We start from the raw sequence: 18,364 nt of genomic DNA, 5'->3' as shown, positions 1-18,364 counted from the left end.
CTTGTGGATGTGGGAACCATTAGCTTCCTGCGGCTGACTTCCTCCACCTGTTCAGAGGCTAATGTTGATCGACTTGCTTTAGTCCAAAGAACAGTGCATTTTGAAATACTACTCCTATATACAGCCTTGGTACAGGACAGGAATTTAGATGTTTGTCAACATCACTTGTTGAAATCACATTAATTGTGTGTGATGTACATCTTTGGTGTGGAGGGAAGCTAAACTGTCCATCACCAGATGTGGCTGAAAGAGCTTCTCTGACATCTGAAAAGTCAATTCCTCATCATCACCTTCTTCATTTTCAGATTCAGACTCCAACTTACAGGGCTGACATACTCTGAATGCTTTGGCAAAATCAGATGTATTATCTGTTACAGTGGCAACAACTTTGCCATGCAGTCCGTATGATGAATGGATTTCTTCAATCTCTGTTCCAATTACATCATAAATGTGACTGCCTTTAATTCTCTTGCATGCTAGGGTGGCCTTGTTGCGCTGTAAAGTGGAATTTCAATTTCAATTTATTTTAATTTATATAGCGCTATATCAACAGAGTTGCCTCAAAGCGCTTCACACAGGCAAGGTCTAACCTTACTAACCCCCAGAGCAACAGTGGTTAGGAAAAACTCCCTCTGAGGAAGAAACCTCAAGCAGACCAGACTTAAAGGGGTGACCCTCTGCTTGGGCCATGCTACAAACATAAATTACAGAACAATTCACGGACAAATATACAAGAAATGCTATTGGTGCACAGGACAGGAGGATCGCCAACACGAATACAACTCCCATCTCTGGATGGAGCTGCACCTTAAACAGAGTAAAAACAGAATCAGGCATCAGAAAGACAAGAAATACTGTATAATCTGCCAGCATTAAATAACAAGAAAAACAGAAATACTAAGGTGATCGTAGGCCACTAGCCCTTAAGCTTCACTAAAAGAGCCAGAATTTAGGTAAAGTTGAGGCCGCAGCCCGCTCCATTTACTAATAAATGAATTAAAAGAGTAAAAAGCGTAAAACAAAACCGTACCAGTATGCTAGCCATACGAAAGGGAAAATAAGTGCGTCTTAAGTCTGGACTTGAAAATCTCCACAGAATCTGACTGTTTTATTGATGCAGGGAGATCATTCCACAGAACAGGGGCAGGATAAGAGAAACCTCTGTGACCCGCAGACTTCTTATTCATCTTAGGACACAAAGTAGTTCTGCACCCTGAGAATGTAAAGCCCGGGCTGGTACGTAAGGTTTAATTAGGTCAGCTAGGTAGGGAAGTGCCAGTCCATGAATAATTTTATAGGTTAGTAGCAGAACCTTAAAATCTGACCTCACTGGGACAGGAAGCCAGTGAAGAGATGCCAAAATGGGTGTAATGTGGTTGTACTTTCTTGGTTGTACTGGAATCAATCCAGTGAACTGTTACACCCATAAAACCTTTGTTATTCACTGTCCAGATGTCAGCAGTGGTGGAAACAAAGTCAACATCTCCAAGTGAAGCCTTCAAATTAGTGTCCATTTTGTCATATTCTCTCTCAAAATATCCTGCAAATGATTTTCTCTGCGGCAGCTTGACACCACTTTTGGTCGGTATTTTGTCTACAATGCATCGGAATGACTCGGAGTTGAAAGTGGAAATGGGCAGCATGTCCTCGACAATATAGCCAGCGACGGGCTTATTCAGTTCTGCGGCCTGTCGGTCTTAGGTCTATTTTCACCTGTTTAGCAGGAGAGGGACCCTTGGAGGACTGCTCGGTGGATTTCGATGTGGTAGCCACAGCAGTCAACTTCATATTGCTGTGACGGCTTGCTAAGTGCTTGCTAAGATTTGAGGTGGAATTTTTCACTGTTGACAAAACGTTTCTTCCGACGCAGAGTGTACAGCGGACGCTAATGTTTTTGTCATCCTTCATCGAGTCAAAGTCAAAGTAATGCCGGTATTTCCAAGCATCAAATGCTGCATTGTCCAGTTCGCCCCCACAGTCCACGCTTTCTCTTCCTGGTATTCATGTCACGTGTCTGTAACATTGATGTTGCACCACTTATGTCATTGTCAGGAGACAGCCTCGCAAAACAAAATCCCAGTTTAGTAACACACTAATGCAGTCTTTTTGTGGGAAAGTAACAGCCATCTAATTACTATTTTTGCTATTGTAATCCCTTACTTTACTTGTTACTTGAGAAAGTAATCGGATGACAGTAACACGTTACTTTAAATGCGTTACTGCCCATCATTGGTGGTGAAAGTAGATGAGTTTAAATACTTGGGATCAACTGTCCAAAGTAATGGAGAGTGTGGTAGAGAGGTGAAGAAGAGAGTGCAGGCAGGGTGGAGTGGGTGGAGAAAGATGGCAGGAGTGATTTGTGACTGAAGAATATCAGCAAGAGTGAAGGGGAAAGTTTACAAGACAGTAGTGAGACCAGCTATGTTGTACGGCTTAGAGATGGTGGCACTAACAAAAAGACAGGAGGCGGAGCTTGAGGTGGCAGAGCTAAAGATGTTGCAATTCTCTTTAGGAGTGATGAGGATGGACAGGATTAGGAATGAAAATATCATGACGGACAGCTCAGGTAGGACGGTTTGGAGACAAAGTCAGAGAGCTGAGATAGAGATTACGAGGTTTATTAGAAACTAACCGGCAGTTTTATAAAAAAAAAAAACTATATGGATTTGAATCACGTGCGATTACACCAGACATGCTTGAACCCTCGTGCGCAGTTTTTTCACGCGTGTCGGTGACGTCATCCGCCTGTGGGCAGGCTTTGAGTGAGCACTGGTCCAGCCCTCTTGGCTGAAATCCTTTGTCTGAGATGCTGCTGGAGACGGCGCGCGTTGCTTTATCAAAATTTTTTAATGACCTGTGAGGGATATCCGAGTGGACACTATTCGAGAAATTCAGCTGGTTCTCAGTGAAAAGTTTAACGGCTGAGGAGAGATTGTGGAGTTTCTTTCGCTTTAAGGACAGCTCACAAAGCGGATGCGCGCGGCGCGGTCGGAGGTGGCGTCCATCTGGCTGTTTTGAGCTGAAAACATCCTAATTTAAGGCTGTGTTCACTCAGGTCGTCGTCAGAGAACAGAGAAGTTTCAGAAGATGTCGGCATGAGGAGTTTATGCAGACATTCCACTGTCAAAGGAGATTTTGTAATGAAAGAACATGCGGGCAAATTTGCCGAGTCGGTTCCGTGACGACGCCGCAAATCCGTCTGCGCCGCGACAGGAAAAACACCTCCGTGTTGAAAACCATTTGTAAAATTCAGGCTGCTTTTGATGGCTTTCAACAAGTCAGTATCTGAGAAATTGTTTAACAGCTGGGCATGTTCCAACTTGTCCATTAAGGTTTCCAATGGAGGTGTTTTTCCTGTCGCGACCCCTCGTGGTCGGGTCCGGCCCGACATGCGAATCTGCCCGCACGTTCTTTCATTACAAAATCTCCTTTAACAGTGGAATGTCCGCATAAACTCCTCATGCCGACCTCTTCTGAAACTTCTCTGTTCTCTGACGACGACCTGGGTGAACAGAGCCTGAAATGTGGAAGTTTTCAGCTTGAAACAGGGAGACGACGCCGCCTCGGAGCGCCGTCCTTAAAGCGACACTTACACACCAAAATCTCTCATCAGCCGTTAAAATTTTTACCGAAAACCAGCTGAATTTATCGATTGGTGTCCACTCAGTTGTGCCTTACAGTTTTTGAAGAAATTTTGATCAAACAAAGCAGCAGTCTCTGAGCCATTCCTAAACAATGAAAAACTCGACGAGAGGGTGGGCCACTCCTCACTCAAAGACTGCCCACAGGCGAATGACGTAACCGACAGGCGTGAAAAAACTCTCGCATGCCCACGAGGGTTCAAGCATGTCTGATGTAATCACCCGTGATTCAAATCCATATGGTTTTTGAAAAAAATAATAAGGTCGGATACTTTTCTAATAGACCTCGTATATAGGGAGAAGGATGCTGAGGATGGAGCCACCAGGCAGGAGGAGAAGAGGCCAAAGAGGTTGTTTATGGATGTGCTGATGGAGGACATGCAGGTGGTTGGTGTGACAGAGGAAGATACAGAGAACAGGGCAAGATGGAAACGATTGATTTCCTGTGGTGACCCCCTAACGAGAGCAGCCGAAAGAAAAAAAACAAGAATTAATGTCAAACATATAAGGCATGGGTGTTATACTCCCTGAGTGTAAGTTCGTGTTTTTGAATTTTTGGGGGGAGGGGATGAGGGGAAAATGTCATATCAAAAGCATCATATTTCCTCTTACACTTTAGAATAAAGTGTAACTTTTATGATTTGAAGAAATGGTGTTATGAATGACATTCTGGTGATGATTATGGTACCCAGTGTGTGGAAGATGAGATAATCACTTGAGTAGTGATCCTAATTTACACCAATCAAACATGATAGCTCAGTTAGCTTGCACCATTCATGTGCAAATTTGGCACAATGACACATGTTAGAGCTGAATTCTGGCATTTAACAAAACAACACTGCCGTGATGGGAACTCCACAATTAAAAGATCATAATTTTACCTTCTAACTTCTTCACCAGGAGGCTGATGTTGACAATATGTTGTTACTAATTGGTGTACTGGGTGGCTGTTTTCTCTGTACAGCATAACGTGTACTTGTTTCATGTGGTACTGAGAGCACTTGTATACATGCACACACTGGGCCTCATGTATCAACGTTGCACACTTGTGGCGTAAATTTACGGTGTAAATTTGAAGTACACCAAAGTTGCCGTGACATGTATCAAGCAGTGCGCACCTGCCCATTTCCAGCGTACGCCTGACGTGACCTTGATAAATGCGGCGGGTGAAAACAATCATAATTATAATAAACACGCCCATAAATATTCAGACTCCGCTTCAGACACACCCTCATTTTATGACATGGAAGCCAGGAAGACGGCAAAGAAAAAGAACTTCACCAATCACGACGCGTGCCAATAGAGCATCAAACGCGGCTGTCATATCAATTGTTTTGTAGTATAATCAAAAAAGTGTTACAGTGGTCCCTCGTTTATCGCGGGAGTTACGTTCTAAAAATAGCCCGTAATACGCGAAACCGCGACGTAGTCCGCGTTATTTTTTACAATTATTATAGACGTTTTAAAGCTGTAAAACCACTTTATACACTTTCTCAATCAGGCATGAACATTTTCTCACTTTTCTCTCGTGTGTAAACACTCTCAAAGTTCAAACCTTAGTAGTAAATTAAGACCAAACTGTTTTCAGGCCCAAACATTTGTTTGAGAAATAAAAATAGAACGTTTTCCTATAAATAATTATGATGGCATTTAGAACTAACAAATTAATTTTAACGATCAACGTACGAGGTTGGACACATAAGAAATTATTAATAGTGACTTACCAGTATTTTACTGTTCCTCTGATCGTGCCTCTGCGTCCTGACGCCGCGCCTTTTTCCACTCACACCTCGGTGCAGGTGTCTGTTTCCGAGTGACAAACACAGTTATGAGTAGTTGTTGGCGCTCTTTTTTCTTCTGGGCGAGAAGATTCTTATAAACAGACATGTAGAACACAGAACACTGTAAAAAAAGCATGCAAAATTGGACTAAAAACTCAGCGAAACGGCGAGGCCGCAAAAGGTGAACCGCGTTATAGCGAGGGACCGCTGTATTCTCTTTTCACGTCAATAATTCTTGACATGTGGATATTTGCTCGCTCAATTAATAACACACGCCTAATTTTTCAGATTTTTTTATTTTTAAAATGTATTTCTTTATTTATTTTATTGTAACAAACGAATGGAGAAAACAAAACCTGATTGCAGCACGGGCGAAGGGAATGACAACACTACATCAATTTCATTGTCTAAAACGATCACACCACATAAAGTTAAGCTCAGCGCTGCTCTGGCTCCAGGCTCTGGAGAAAAAGGCGAGCAGCGCTTTCTTTGCGGTCAGCGCTGTGGCCACGGATAATGCTCGATAGACCAGCAATCCCGCAAAAGCGGGATTTGTATTGATTATTATGTAGTATAATCAGGAAAGTGTTATTTATGTAACATATGCATTGATTTGTACGAGGTAAATTAGAAAAGTATCCGACCTTATTATTTTTTTCAAAAACCATATGGATTTGAATCACGTGTGATTACATCAGACATGCTTGAACCCTCGTGGGCATGCGAGAGTTTTTTCACGCCTGTCGGTTACGTCATTCGCCTGTGGGCAGATTTTTTTCATTGTTTAGGAATGGCTCAGAGACTGTTGCTTTGTTTGATAAAAAATTTTTCAAAACTGTAAGGCACAACTGAGTGGACACCATTCAATAAATTCAGCTGGTTTTCGGTAAAAATTTTAACGGCTGATGAGAGATTTTGGTCTGGTAGTGTCGCTTTAAGGACGGTCCACGGCGCCTGACGGCGATCTGCGCTTCGAGGCGGCAGCGTCTCACCGTTTCAAGTTGAAAACTTCCACATTTCAGGCTCTGTTGACGCAGTAAGTCGTCAGAGAACAGAGAACTTTCAGAAGAAGTCGGCATGAGGAGTTTATTCGGACATTCCATTGTTAACGGTCATTTTGTAATGAAAGAACGTGCGGGCAGAGTCGCATGTCGGGCTGGACCCGACCGCGGGGGGTCGCGGCAGGAAAAACACCTCCGTTGGAAATCTTAATGGGCAAGTTGGAACATGCCCAAGCTGTTAAACAATTTCTCAGTTATTCACTTGTTGAAAGCCATTAAAAGCCGCCTGAATTCTACAAATGGTTTTCAACACGGAGGTGTTTTTCCTGTCGCGGCGCACACAGATTTGCCGAGTGGTCACGGAAACGACTCGGCGAATTTGCGCGTACGTCTTTCATTAAAAAAAATGTCCTTAAACAGTGGAATGTCCGCATAAATTCCTCATGCCGGCCTCTTCTGAATCTTCTCTGTTCTCTCACGATGTCCTGGGTGAATTAAGCCTTAAATTAGGATGTTTTCAGCTCGAAACAGGCCGACGACAGCGCCTGGAAGCGCTGCAGGACGTCCCGCTCCGTGGGAAGTCCTTACACCGACAGAAACACCCTATAATCTCTCATCAGCCGTTAAACTTTTCACAGAAAACCATCTTAATTTCTCGAATAGTGTCCACTCGGATATTCCTCACAGGTCCAGAAAAAATTTTGATAAAGCAACGCGCGCCGTCTCGAGCAGCGTGTGAAACAAAGAAATTCAGCCGAGAGGGCGGGACCACATCTCACTCAAGGCCTGCCCACAGGGAAATGACGTCACTGACACGCGTGAAAAAACTCACGCATGCGCACGAGGGTTCAAGCATGATTGGTGTAATCGCATGTCATTCAAATCCATATAGTTAAAAAAATAAATAAAAGGGTCGGTTTATTATCTAAGAGACCTCGCATAATGGCACTGTTTATCATGTTGATAATTTTCATTTTACATTTCATTTTTCATTTTTTTTCATTTTCAACTTTCCTTTTTGCTAAAGCTTATAGTTAGGGCTGGATCAGGTGACCCTGAACCATCCCTTAGTTATGCTGCTACAGACTTAGACTGCTTGGGGGGTTCCCATGATGCACTGAGTGTTTCTTCCTCTTTTTGCTCTGTATGCACCACTCTGCATTTAATCATTAGTGATTGATCTCTGCTCCCCTCCACAGCATGTCTTTTTCCTGATTCTCTCCCCTCAGCCCCAACCAGTCCCAGCAGAAGACTGTCCCTCCCTGAGCCGGGTTCTGCTGGAGGTTTCTTCCTGTTAAAAGGGAGTTTTTCCTTCCCACTGTCGCCGAGTGTTTGCTCATAGGGGGTCGTTTTGACCGTTGGGGTTTTTCTGTGATTATTGTATGGCTTTTGCCTTGCAATATAAAGCGCCTTGGGGCAACTGTTGTTGTGATTTGGCGATATATAAATAAAATTTATTTGATTTGATTTTTATGTGGATTCCAGCGCTGGTTCCTTTTGGTGTATAATTTACGCCACCTCTCGACCTGGTGTATATTTTCAGCGCAGCGTACGCCAACGACCACATTGATAAATGCCAAGTAGCGCAGCCATTTTGGCGTACACCCCATATACGCTGAAATATCGCCGTATGCATGTTGATACATGAGGCCCAATGTATGTGCCCTCACACAGGTTCATGGGGCTCCTGCACTTGCTTTCAATCGTAATGAGTCTAATTACTCTCCTGGTAAATTAATTGAAGACATTGCATTAATCCTGCAGCCTTCAGCATGGAAATGGCTTTCACTCATCACTGGTCACATAACTCCAAGCAAACACCATCAATACAGCAGGTCAAGCACAAAAATGCATGTGATAATTAAAGTTTGTGCAGCTTGCTGAACTTACAGACAGATGCCAACATCAGAATTTGTTCACCACAATTTCTGCAGTTGTTTTCAATCACCAAAGAAAAAAAAAATCATAGTAGTGGCAAATGTCCGTATCTTGGCTAGCTATGGCACAAGTTCATACACCACAAGGATTTGGGGCATGTCATCCCACATTGCTATTTACACTGCCTGAAACTAGCATGCAGGGTCCAAGGAGATTCAGTTTTACCATCTAATTAGTCATGGGTGTGTTTTACGTAAAAATTTAATTAATCCAATCTGGTTGTCACTAGGGATGGGTATCGATAAGATTTTATCAATATTGATACCATTATCGATTCCGCTTATCGATCCGATTCCTTATCGATTCCCTTATCAATACCTCTTGTGAATTTTTTGTGTACTAAAAGTAGGCTTTACAGGTTTTCTATGTCTGCAGGTCAAAGAGCTTTTTCTTATCGTGTACCTGCTCTGTGGAATGGTCTTCCTGCGACCGTGAGGCAGAGACCATGGACATTTTTAAGTCAAGACTTAAAAGCTATTTTTATTCTCTTTCTTATGAATAGTTTTTTTATCCGTTTTATTATTTTACTTCTGTTTTTATTTATGTATTTGAATTTTTTAATTTTTATTTATTTATTTTAAGTTTTTATGTTGAACTGTTCTGTGTGAGGCGCCTTGAGGCAGTTTTTGTTGTGATTTTGGGCTTTATAAGCCAATTAAATTGAAATTGAATTGAAATTGAACAACATTTTATTGAGTCTTAAAGTAAATAAATATGAAATTGGTCACTGGATCCTTAAACTCTGGACATAATAAACTCTACATGGTGGATCCTTGATCTCTGGACATAAATAGAAATAAACAAAATCTGTAGTTATTGTCAAAAGCATTTCCTTTCAGACATTATTGGCATGAATGTCTTTCCATACCTCTGAGCTGAGCTCTTGCAGCTGGCTGCATTGCACGTCAGGATGTAATTCATAAAGAATGCCGGACATCTCATTTTGGGAGGAAAAAACATTTTAGTTGACTGTAGTTTATTGTCTGTATTACAACGTTTGTAAAGACGTGTCATAAAGTGGCAATTCATTTTGAAGTTATTAATTCCGAGCGGACTGTGTCTCGGCAGAGAGCTGCACAGCGTTTAGAGCTGTGCCAATGGAACGGAGGATGATTCTCATTTCTTGACTGCAACAAGACAAGAGTCCCAGTTAGTGACTTTAATCCACACAAAAGTAACTCACAATATTTTAATGGCTTTGAGAGCGGTTAAGAAGCGGGCTTGCTGTTTATGAAGAGCAGCGACTCAAAGAACCATGAGCCAGTGGATCGAAGCATTGCTTCATTGGTTCACGCTTCAAAGTGGTGTCGCGCTGCAGAAACGGTTGATTATAGACCTGCTGCAGGGTCTGTAATCAACGTAGAGGAATGATCATTTTCCCGACAAACACACTCACAAACAGCGGCCGCTCTGAAGGACCAATAAGGGAATCATTAAGCAAAAAGGCTTTTGATACTGGTGGATCGAATCATTTCTTAACGATACCCGAAAAGAACCGGTTCTCGATACCCAACCCTAGTTGTCACGTGTCTTCCCTGCTAAATCAAAAGTGTGCCAGGTGCAGTGCTATCTGGAGGGCAAATGCAGATGAGAGATGGTTTTCTGGCAAGAACCAGCCAGTGGTTCATGCTGTATATGCATACAGTGGTTTGTAAAACTATTCGGCCCCTTGGTATTTCACACATTTTAATTTGTTTGTGGCATTTCAAAGACAAAAAGTAAATAAGGATGATGCTGCCACCACCATGCTTCACTGTAGGTCCTTCTCCCTTAATCACTCGGTTTAGATGGGCGGCTAGCTCTCAGAATATTCCCGGTGGATCCAAACTTCTTCCATTTATGGATGATGGATGCCACTGTGCTCATTGGGACCTTCAAAGCAGCAGAAATGTTTCTGTACCCTTCTCCAGATTTGTGCCTCTAGACAATCTTGCCTCGGAGGTCTACAGAAAATTCCTTTGACTTGCTTGGTTTGTGCTCTGACATGCACTGTCAACTGTGGGACCTTATACAACTATGTAGACAGATGTGTGCCTTTCCAAATTGTGTCCAATCAACTGAATTTACCCCAGCTGGACTCCAGTTAAGCTCTACAAAACATCTCAAGGATGATCTGTGGAAACAGGATGCACCTTAGGCACACAGGATTTCCTTGTCTTTGTTTTTTTAATAAATTTGAAAAAATCTAAAAAACAAAACTTTTTTCAAATTTTTATTATCGGGTATTGTGTGTAGAATTTTGAGGAAAAAAATAAATTTCATCCATTTTGGAATTAAGCTGTAACATAACACAATGTGGAAAAAGTGAAGCACGTGAATACTTTCAAGATGCACTGTATTATCAGCAGTCTCCTTTTGCGGTGTAGACTGGTAGCACAAGCATTTAGCATGCTTGCCTCGTAAACAGAAGGTCTCTGGTTCATGGCCATGTCTGCCCCATTGTCATTGTCCTTGTACATATTGACTTGGAGTTGCATCCGGAAGGGAATCCAGTCCAAAACATGTGCTCCGTGCCAGGTCTGCTATGGTGACCCCAAGCAAAAAATAAAATTAATTTGTATTCCTTGTGAGACCTACAGTAAAACCCCCCCATGTTCATTTTGGTTTGTTGGTGCTGTCCATCACCCAACTCAGAGAGGAAGAAAACCAGCTTAAAACTTTCGTACACTCCAGTTGCTAAGTTTTCTTTTTTTGTTACAATATTTTTTATTTTTGCTATAATTTTTGTCTTCGGTTCAGGTTGTTGGTAATAGGCTGTAATAATGTGTATTCTTGTGCAATTGATGCAAGACTTTCTAAATATTGCACTTCTTCATAAGCAGGACCATAACCCTTTGGAGTCCAGGGTGTACGGTAATTGGCCATTTTTGACTACTTTTGATTTTACCTTTATAATTTACCTTTAAAAAGTGTTTACCTGGCCTTGTTTGGTGTCATTTTTTTCAGGACAACCTCACCTGTGTGACTTTCCAGTTTTTCATTCATTCTGACCTACTGCATTAACACACTGAACCTAAAATCACACAAAAAACATAAAATCCGAAAACCACAAACTTGTTTAATGAACCATTTTCATAACTTCAAATGTAAATATAAATTGTAAATTTCAAAAACATATGTACACATGTAGAAAAAAACAAAAACAAATACATTTATTTACATAAATGCAGGAAATGCTTCAGGCATTCTTTGGTACAATTATTTACAAAACAGTCAGATTTCACAATAAGATTTAGAATTTCAAAAACGTACAAATATAGTGCAGGAAATGCTAATGCTAAATGATTTAGAGAACAATCAGATGTCAAAATAAGATTTAGAATGTAAATATAAATGATACATTTCAAAAACATATGTACAATGTAGTGTAGGACATGCTAAACTATTTGTGCCACTCATAAAAACAATTCCTGTCCAACACAACACAGATGGGCACATCGTAGGCCTGACACTTCCACAGTGTGTCACTCCTCTTGTTGCCCACGTGAAGGCACTGTTGACACCTCAATCTGCCTTTTGTGGCCTTTTGGCAAGGATCTGTGCCTGTCACAATTGGCACAGGAACGTGGTTCTGCTCCTGTTCTGTGGGACTCCTGTTTTGTCTGTGCCACACAGTTAACACACCACCTCCACCATAAAATCTTTGTGTGTCATGGGCTGCACTTGCTTGACACTGCTGATATCATGATGCAAGATGAATGCATTTGTGGTTGCAATGTCAAGGAAGTGCAGCAACGCTGTCCTGTACAAGCGTGCAGTTTTCCGATGGGTGGAGTAGTACTGGATGAGCTGCTCAGATAGGTTAACTCCACCCATGTTTTTATTATAAGCCAACACTGGGATAGGACAGGGAATGTCTTTCACCGTCCAGCATCCATCCTTCGCATCCTTCACCCTTCTCCGCACTGTCTCACCTGAAAACGCACAATGGATGGTGGAGCACATAGACACCTCCCGTGTGTCCATCCACTTTACAAACTTTAGAGGCCCCTCTCTTATCCATCTTATAGATCCTCTTTCAGATTTTTTTGTGAGAGTATTTGCCCTCCCTCTGGGGCATCCTCGTCTGTTCTCCCTGTATGTGCTACATGCCCCAAACTTCACATTAGCTAGGTCCATGAACAGTTTGGGACTCGTGTAAAAATTGTCCATGTAAATGTGGTACCCAGTACCAAGCAAGGATGGCTGGATCAGGTTCATGACCACGTCATATGACAGCCCGTGCTCACTTGTGATCACAGTCTTGCCAATGTAAATGGTGAACTTGAGTGTGTAGCCATTACTTGAAACAGCCAAGAAACAGCCAACACAAAAAGTGTCATGCCTCATTTTTTTGGCTTGTCTTTCAAATATTGAGTTATTCCAGTTTTTGCCTTCATCGCCACCATCTTCTCATCCACTGCCAGCTCCCTCCTCTGGTGGTAATAAGCCTGGCAGGCAGTGAGGATGTCATCATAAAGAGGCCGACTTGAAACAGTTTGTAATGACCTGCTGTTCCCTTTTTCTATCATTTTCTACATCCTCATCTGGATCACTTAGGTGTTCCAGAATATTGATCTCAATATTATATCTCTGGACATTACTTTCTCTGGAAAGGGCACAGACAAAATATTATTTTGTTTCCAGTAGTCCTGGAGACTTGGCAGTGACACCAACGACATGTATATCAGAAGTTCAACAAATTTGTACAGATCTTCCATTTCAATGTCTGTCCAGTTGTATTTTTTCCCCTAATGCCTTGGTTTTTTTTTTGCAGCACTTTTATTGGTGTTGGTGCAAATTGTTCTAATTGTGTCAGCTGCAAAAAACAAAAGAAAAAGGTCTTTTGGACTTTGGGTGGAAAGTGTATCAACCTGGACTCCTGGTGTTCTCCGAGGCTGAAATCTGCTTACTGCTGGACCAGTGTCTGCATCCTCCTCCGTGTTCCAGCAGTCAGCGTCGGGGCAAGTCTCTGCTGCACGTCCGAGTGGAGATCTCGATCTGGAAACAGAAGCAAGCTCCGACCCTCTCTTCAGATCTCTGTGCGCGTGTTGGTGGATCCGCCTGCTTTGGTTACTCCAGAACAGAAGAGGGATCATCTCTTTCATGACCAGAATCCTGGCTTGCAAAAGTATTTGGCCCCTTGGTATTTCACACATTTTAATTTTAATGATGAAGTTGGCACAGAGGAGGGTTTTATTAAAAATAAGGCCTGAAAGTTCAGCTACAATTTGCCAGAAGGTACATCTGAGATGCAAGCCTAGATTTAATGTTTTGGTGAAAGAAAACCCTCCTCTGTACCACTTCATCATGAATCTGTATAAGTTCTTCTTCTTTCGGCTGCTCCCATTAGGGGTCGCCACACCAGATCAATCATTTCCATCTCACCCTGTCCTCTGTATCTTCCTCTGTCACACCAACCACCTGCATGTCCTCCCTCAGCACATCCATAAACTTCCTCTTTGGCCTCCCTCTTCTCGCCCTGCCTGGTGGCTCCATCCTCAGCATCCTTCTCCCTATATACCCTCGGAACCTCCTCTACACATGTCCAAACATCTCAATCTCGCCTCTCTGAGTTTGTTTCCAAACCATCCCACCTGAGCTGTCCCTGTGATATGTTCATTCCGAATCCTGTCCATCCTCATCACTCCCAAAGAGAAAGGTCTTTTGGACTTTGGGTGGAAAGTGTATCAACCTGGACTCCTGGTGTTCTCTGAGGCTGAACTCTGCTTACTGCTGAACCAGTGCCTGCATCCTCCTCTGTGTTCCAGCAGTCAGCGTTGGGGCGTGTCTCTGCTGCTCGTACGAGCAGAGTTCTGGATCTGGAAACAGAAGCACAAGGTCCAACCCTCTCTTCAGATTTCCGTGCGCATGTTGGTGGATCCACCTGCTTTGGTTGCTCCAGAACAGAAGAGGGATCATCTTTTTCATGACCAGAATCCTCACTGTCTGTTTCACACTCTGACAATGCGCTGCATGCTCCATCTTCCTCCAGTGAAAAAAATAAGTGCTTGCTCCACATTCATAAAACGCCTCATTTTTACAACAAAAAACCCCAAACAACAGCAAAACACTAACCACACACGCTTCCCACCAGTAACAAAGAGAAATACACACACAATCAAACCCACGTGGTGTGGGTGGGTTGTGATCAAACACACGTGGGGTTAGTGAACACACATGGGGTTAGTAACTTCTGATTGGTGGAAAATTTCAAGAGCCAATCAATGAGGAAGAAACAGTTATATTTCTTCCCACCGCTGTTGCTGCTGCAGTAGAGAAGGAAATGATACTTTTGGCTGCGTGTGTATACATAAACGTGCAGCGCAAAATGAAAATAATATTCATGTCAACGCATGGTGTAAAAAATACTCATAAGTCAAGTTATACTAGGCCTATTAAAAATTTAAAGTGCTATAACGGTTGGAATCTCCACATTCAACACAAATTTAAAGGGAGCCTCAGAGTGCAACAGATTGTTACATCCAACTTAATTAGGTCATATGACTTTTTACGCAAGGGCGCGTCATTTGACTCCAGAGGGTTAAAGTTTTGTAGTCTTTCACAATCTCACTCTGTCTTTTCTTCCTCACTTCCTGTATTATTTTGACATTCTCCCCTTCTGTTTTTTTTCTGCTGCTTTCTTCCTGTTCCCCTCACACTTCTTTCTTGTTTCATTGATTGCTTTCCTCGTGTGCTGTAACAATTCACCAGCTCCTCCACACCAAAATGTCTTGTGGCTTGCCAAGTCTTCTGGTAACTGTAACCCTTTGTTTTTCCTAGTTGCTTACCTCTGTTGTCTTACTTTGATTTCTGTTTTCAGCCTTCTCCTTCTGACCTTGGTACCTGGTATGACTGTTCTGTATGACTGTTTAAGCTCGTGCATTTTTTCTGGACATGCAGCGTGACTCAGTGTGTTACCCTTCATGGATCTAATTGTGCGGACTGATGATCCTGTATTGGCAGTTGTGCCTCAACCATTGCATAGTCTGTGAACCATCACTTTCTCCATTCAGCACTGCACCTTATCACACCTTATTTTCAGACCAACGCGCCCATATGCACACAGATCACTGCAACTATACTCTGTATTTACAGGACCTGAGCATGAAAATGATAAATGCATCACTTGCATATTGCCAATGACAAAGGCGTGGCACTTTATGCTGTTGTGCACTGTTGGAAAATAACCTTTATCATCCGTTAAAAATGGGAGCTGACAAAACAGTGAAAAGTCTGTTTGCAGATGTAAGAAACTGTGTTGTGAGTGTAAGAAATTGGGTTTATTACAATTATTACAAAAAACTGTGATTTCATCCATTTTTTTAGCATTTTATTGTCTTGTTTTGGCTATCAGCTTTGTTGCATTCTAGTGTTCGCATTTTATTGAACGTGTGTTCATGTGCCTGTCTGCTTACTTTGACCTCTCCGTCAGCGCCTGCAGTAAACAGCCGGGTCTGTGAACCATCCAAAGCCATAGTGGAAATTTCAGCATTGCCGTGGCAATGGGTGAAGTGTTTGACTTTTTGGCCTGTGTTAGCCTGCCAGCAGATCACAGAGGAGTCGGAATCACTGCTGATGACCTGCAGAGAGACGGGATCTAGTCAGTAGGGGATGGGCAATATGGCCAAAAATCCATATCACGATACACACTGCAACCTCTTGCTATAACGATATTATCACGATACATAAATTATATAATAAATCATTTCAGAACAGGTTACATAGACCCTGAGGAAAGCCAAATGGCTAAATATATTGAAAGAAAGATAGAACATAGAATGTAGGCATACAACATTTATTATGCCCCCACTGTAATAATACAGAAAGCTGTAGACATAATGTTGATATAAATAAAAACAAAAACAAAAGAGGTGTCTTTTTAAAGAACAGACACTGTACTGAAAATCCTTTCAACATAGTTAAATTTTGTTACCTGAACTGGTACTGTGAAGTAGGTTAATACTTCCAGTATTAGGCATAGCCTTTTTAAATGCATCAGTGTAGTGCACATATACTTCAAATGAAACCATTAAAGTGCAAAATGAATGAATGAATGAATGAATGAATGAATGAATTTATTCGGCACACACACAAATCCAAAAGAACAGAAACATACCAATAATATGAATGTTATATAAACAAGCCTGTGAGTCCGAAAGGGTGTGGGCAGAAGCAAAGCTTATCAACGCCCACCCCTGCTAGAATGAGTCCAACAATTATAACAGTCATAACAACATATACACAAATTCACAACACACTACATATCAACACAGACATACACTTCAATATTCAATTACATTTCAATTCATGTATAAGTACGTTATGTATAAAGCGCCAAATCACAGCAAACTTGGCCCAAGTCACTCCATATTAACCCTGCCGACCCCCAGAGCAAGCACTAGGCAACTGTGGTGAGGAAAAACTCCCTCTTAGGAAGAAACCTCAAGCAGACCAGGCTCTAGGGGGTGACCCTCTGCTTGGGCCGTGCATATATACCTGTATACGTACATACATACACACACATTATATACATATATACACTTATACACACACATATACACACTCACATATATACCTATATACATACCCACTAACACATAAATAAATATACACTACATATATATATACACATACATACATTTATACCTACACATACATATACATACCCCTACACATATACACATATATATACACGCACACATATACATATATACACATACATACTACATATATGCATATACATATATACACACACATATACACGTATATATACATACATATTGACTGACTGATCATTTATTTTGAGTTTTACAAAATAAGCATTTCTTTGACATCTACATTTACCCACATTGGGTTGAAAAGAACAGGAGATACAAACATACACGCATACATACCCGCGCATTTAACCCGAAAAGGGGTGGGATGAAGACGAACATATTTAATCCCACCCCCAAATACCCATACGTTATTACGACTACCGAGTGTGACCAATATTCCTTTTTTATTACTATGTAATTGATATCATATATTAGTGATGAGTATCTATAATAATAACAATAATAATAATAATAATAATGATGATGACAAAAACAATTCTCACCATAATAGACAGTAATAATGACAATAATTATTGTCAATCAAAATTTTTTTTTTGTTTTTGTTTTTTTATTTCTATTATTATTATTACTACCATTTTTTTTAATTGCTATTGATATTGCTAGTGTCATTCCTTAAGCCATTTTCATATGTCAATAAATTCCCCACATTTACTCAGAAAATGACTATTTAAAAGAACTATTTGTTATGTGTCGGACGCAGCCCGGAGAACCGACCAGCGTTTGAAGGACCCAGTATAAAATAAGCAGAGCACGGTACAAAGGATAACAGAGTTTAATGAACATAACAGTGCTGTGAAAAATATAAAAGTGCACGGTCTGGCGTGGTGGATTGCGGTGCGCTCCCAGCAGCGCTAACGGTCCGGAGCCAGAACTGGTTCGGACCCAAGGACCCCGCCGACACCCCCCAGGTGGCCGCGACAAACCGAGTCTGTGAAAGAAGGAATCATTATGTGAGTCCACACTCAACACACAGAGAGAACGCTCAAAGGTGTACAAACAGCAAACACTTCCTGGCTTAATTACTAATCAGCTTCCCACCCTGCAGGCATGGAACATCCAGTTCACAAAACTCCACAGCAGTGGAAGCTGATTAAACGACTACATACAGCTCAATATAATAAGGTGTGAGGGATACCATATTTACTGACTGTATAAATGTTAGTCACAAAATCAAACATACCTCAGGAAGTGTGCTGACGAGCGTGAGACCTCACCCCCTCCTCTTTCACAGACCATGCATCAAACCTGGACGTTCTCTGCATCCACTGATGATGAGATGGCTCTCGAGACGACGATCTCACCCGTCTGGTCACAAGGTCGAGTCTCTGGCAAATACACACTGTGTACTCCAGTCTTAAATGCCACCATGTTCCAATCCATGAAGATGCACCACAGCTGTGAGT

The 18,364-nt window shown here is 41.8% G+C and overlaps 1 protein-coding gene across 1 annotated transcript in view; it reads right to left on the bottom strand.

Annotated features, from left to right (window-relative positions):
• The window catches only part of LOC117508369 (WD repeat-containing protein 49-like), a 209,099-nt gene that overhangs the window by 121,188 nt on the left and 69,547 nt on the right, over positions 1-18,364 (bottom strand). The window contains exon 11 of the mRNA XM_034168121.1: positions 15,759-15,923. Coding sequence (XP_034024012.1) covers positions 15,759-15,923 — 165 coding nt within the window. The remainder of the gene's footprint in view (positions 1-15,758; positions 15,924-18,364) is intronic.

The sequence above is a fragment of the Thalassophryne amazonica genome, chromosome 4, assembly GCF_902500255.1.
Source record: "Thalassophryne amazonica chromosome 4, fThaAma1.1, whole genome shotgun sequence".
Lineage (NCBI taxonomy): Eukaryota > Metazoa > Chordata > Actinopteri > Batrachoidiformes > Batrachoididae > Thalassophryne > Thalassophryne amazonica.
This window is presented reverse-complemented; position numbering and strand designations above follow the sequence as displayed.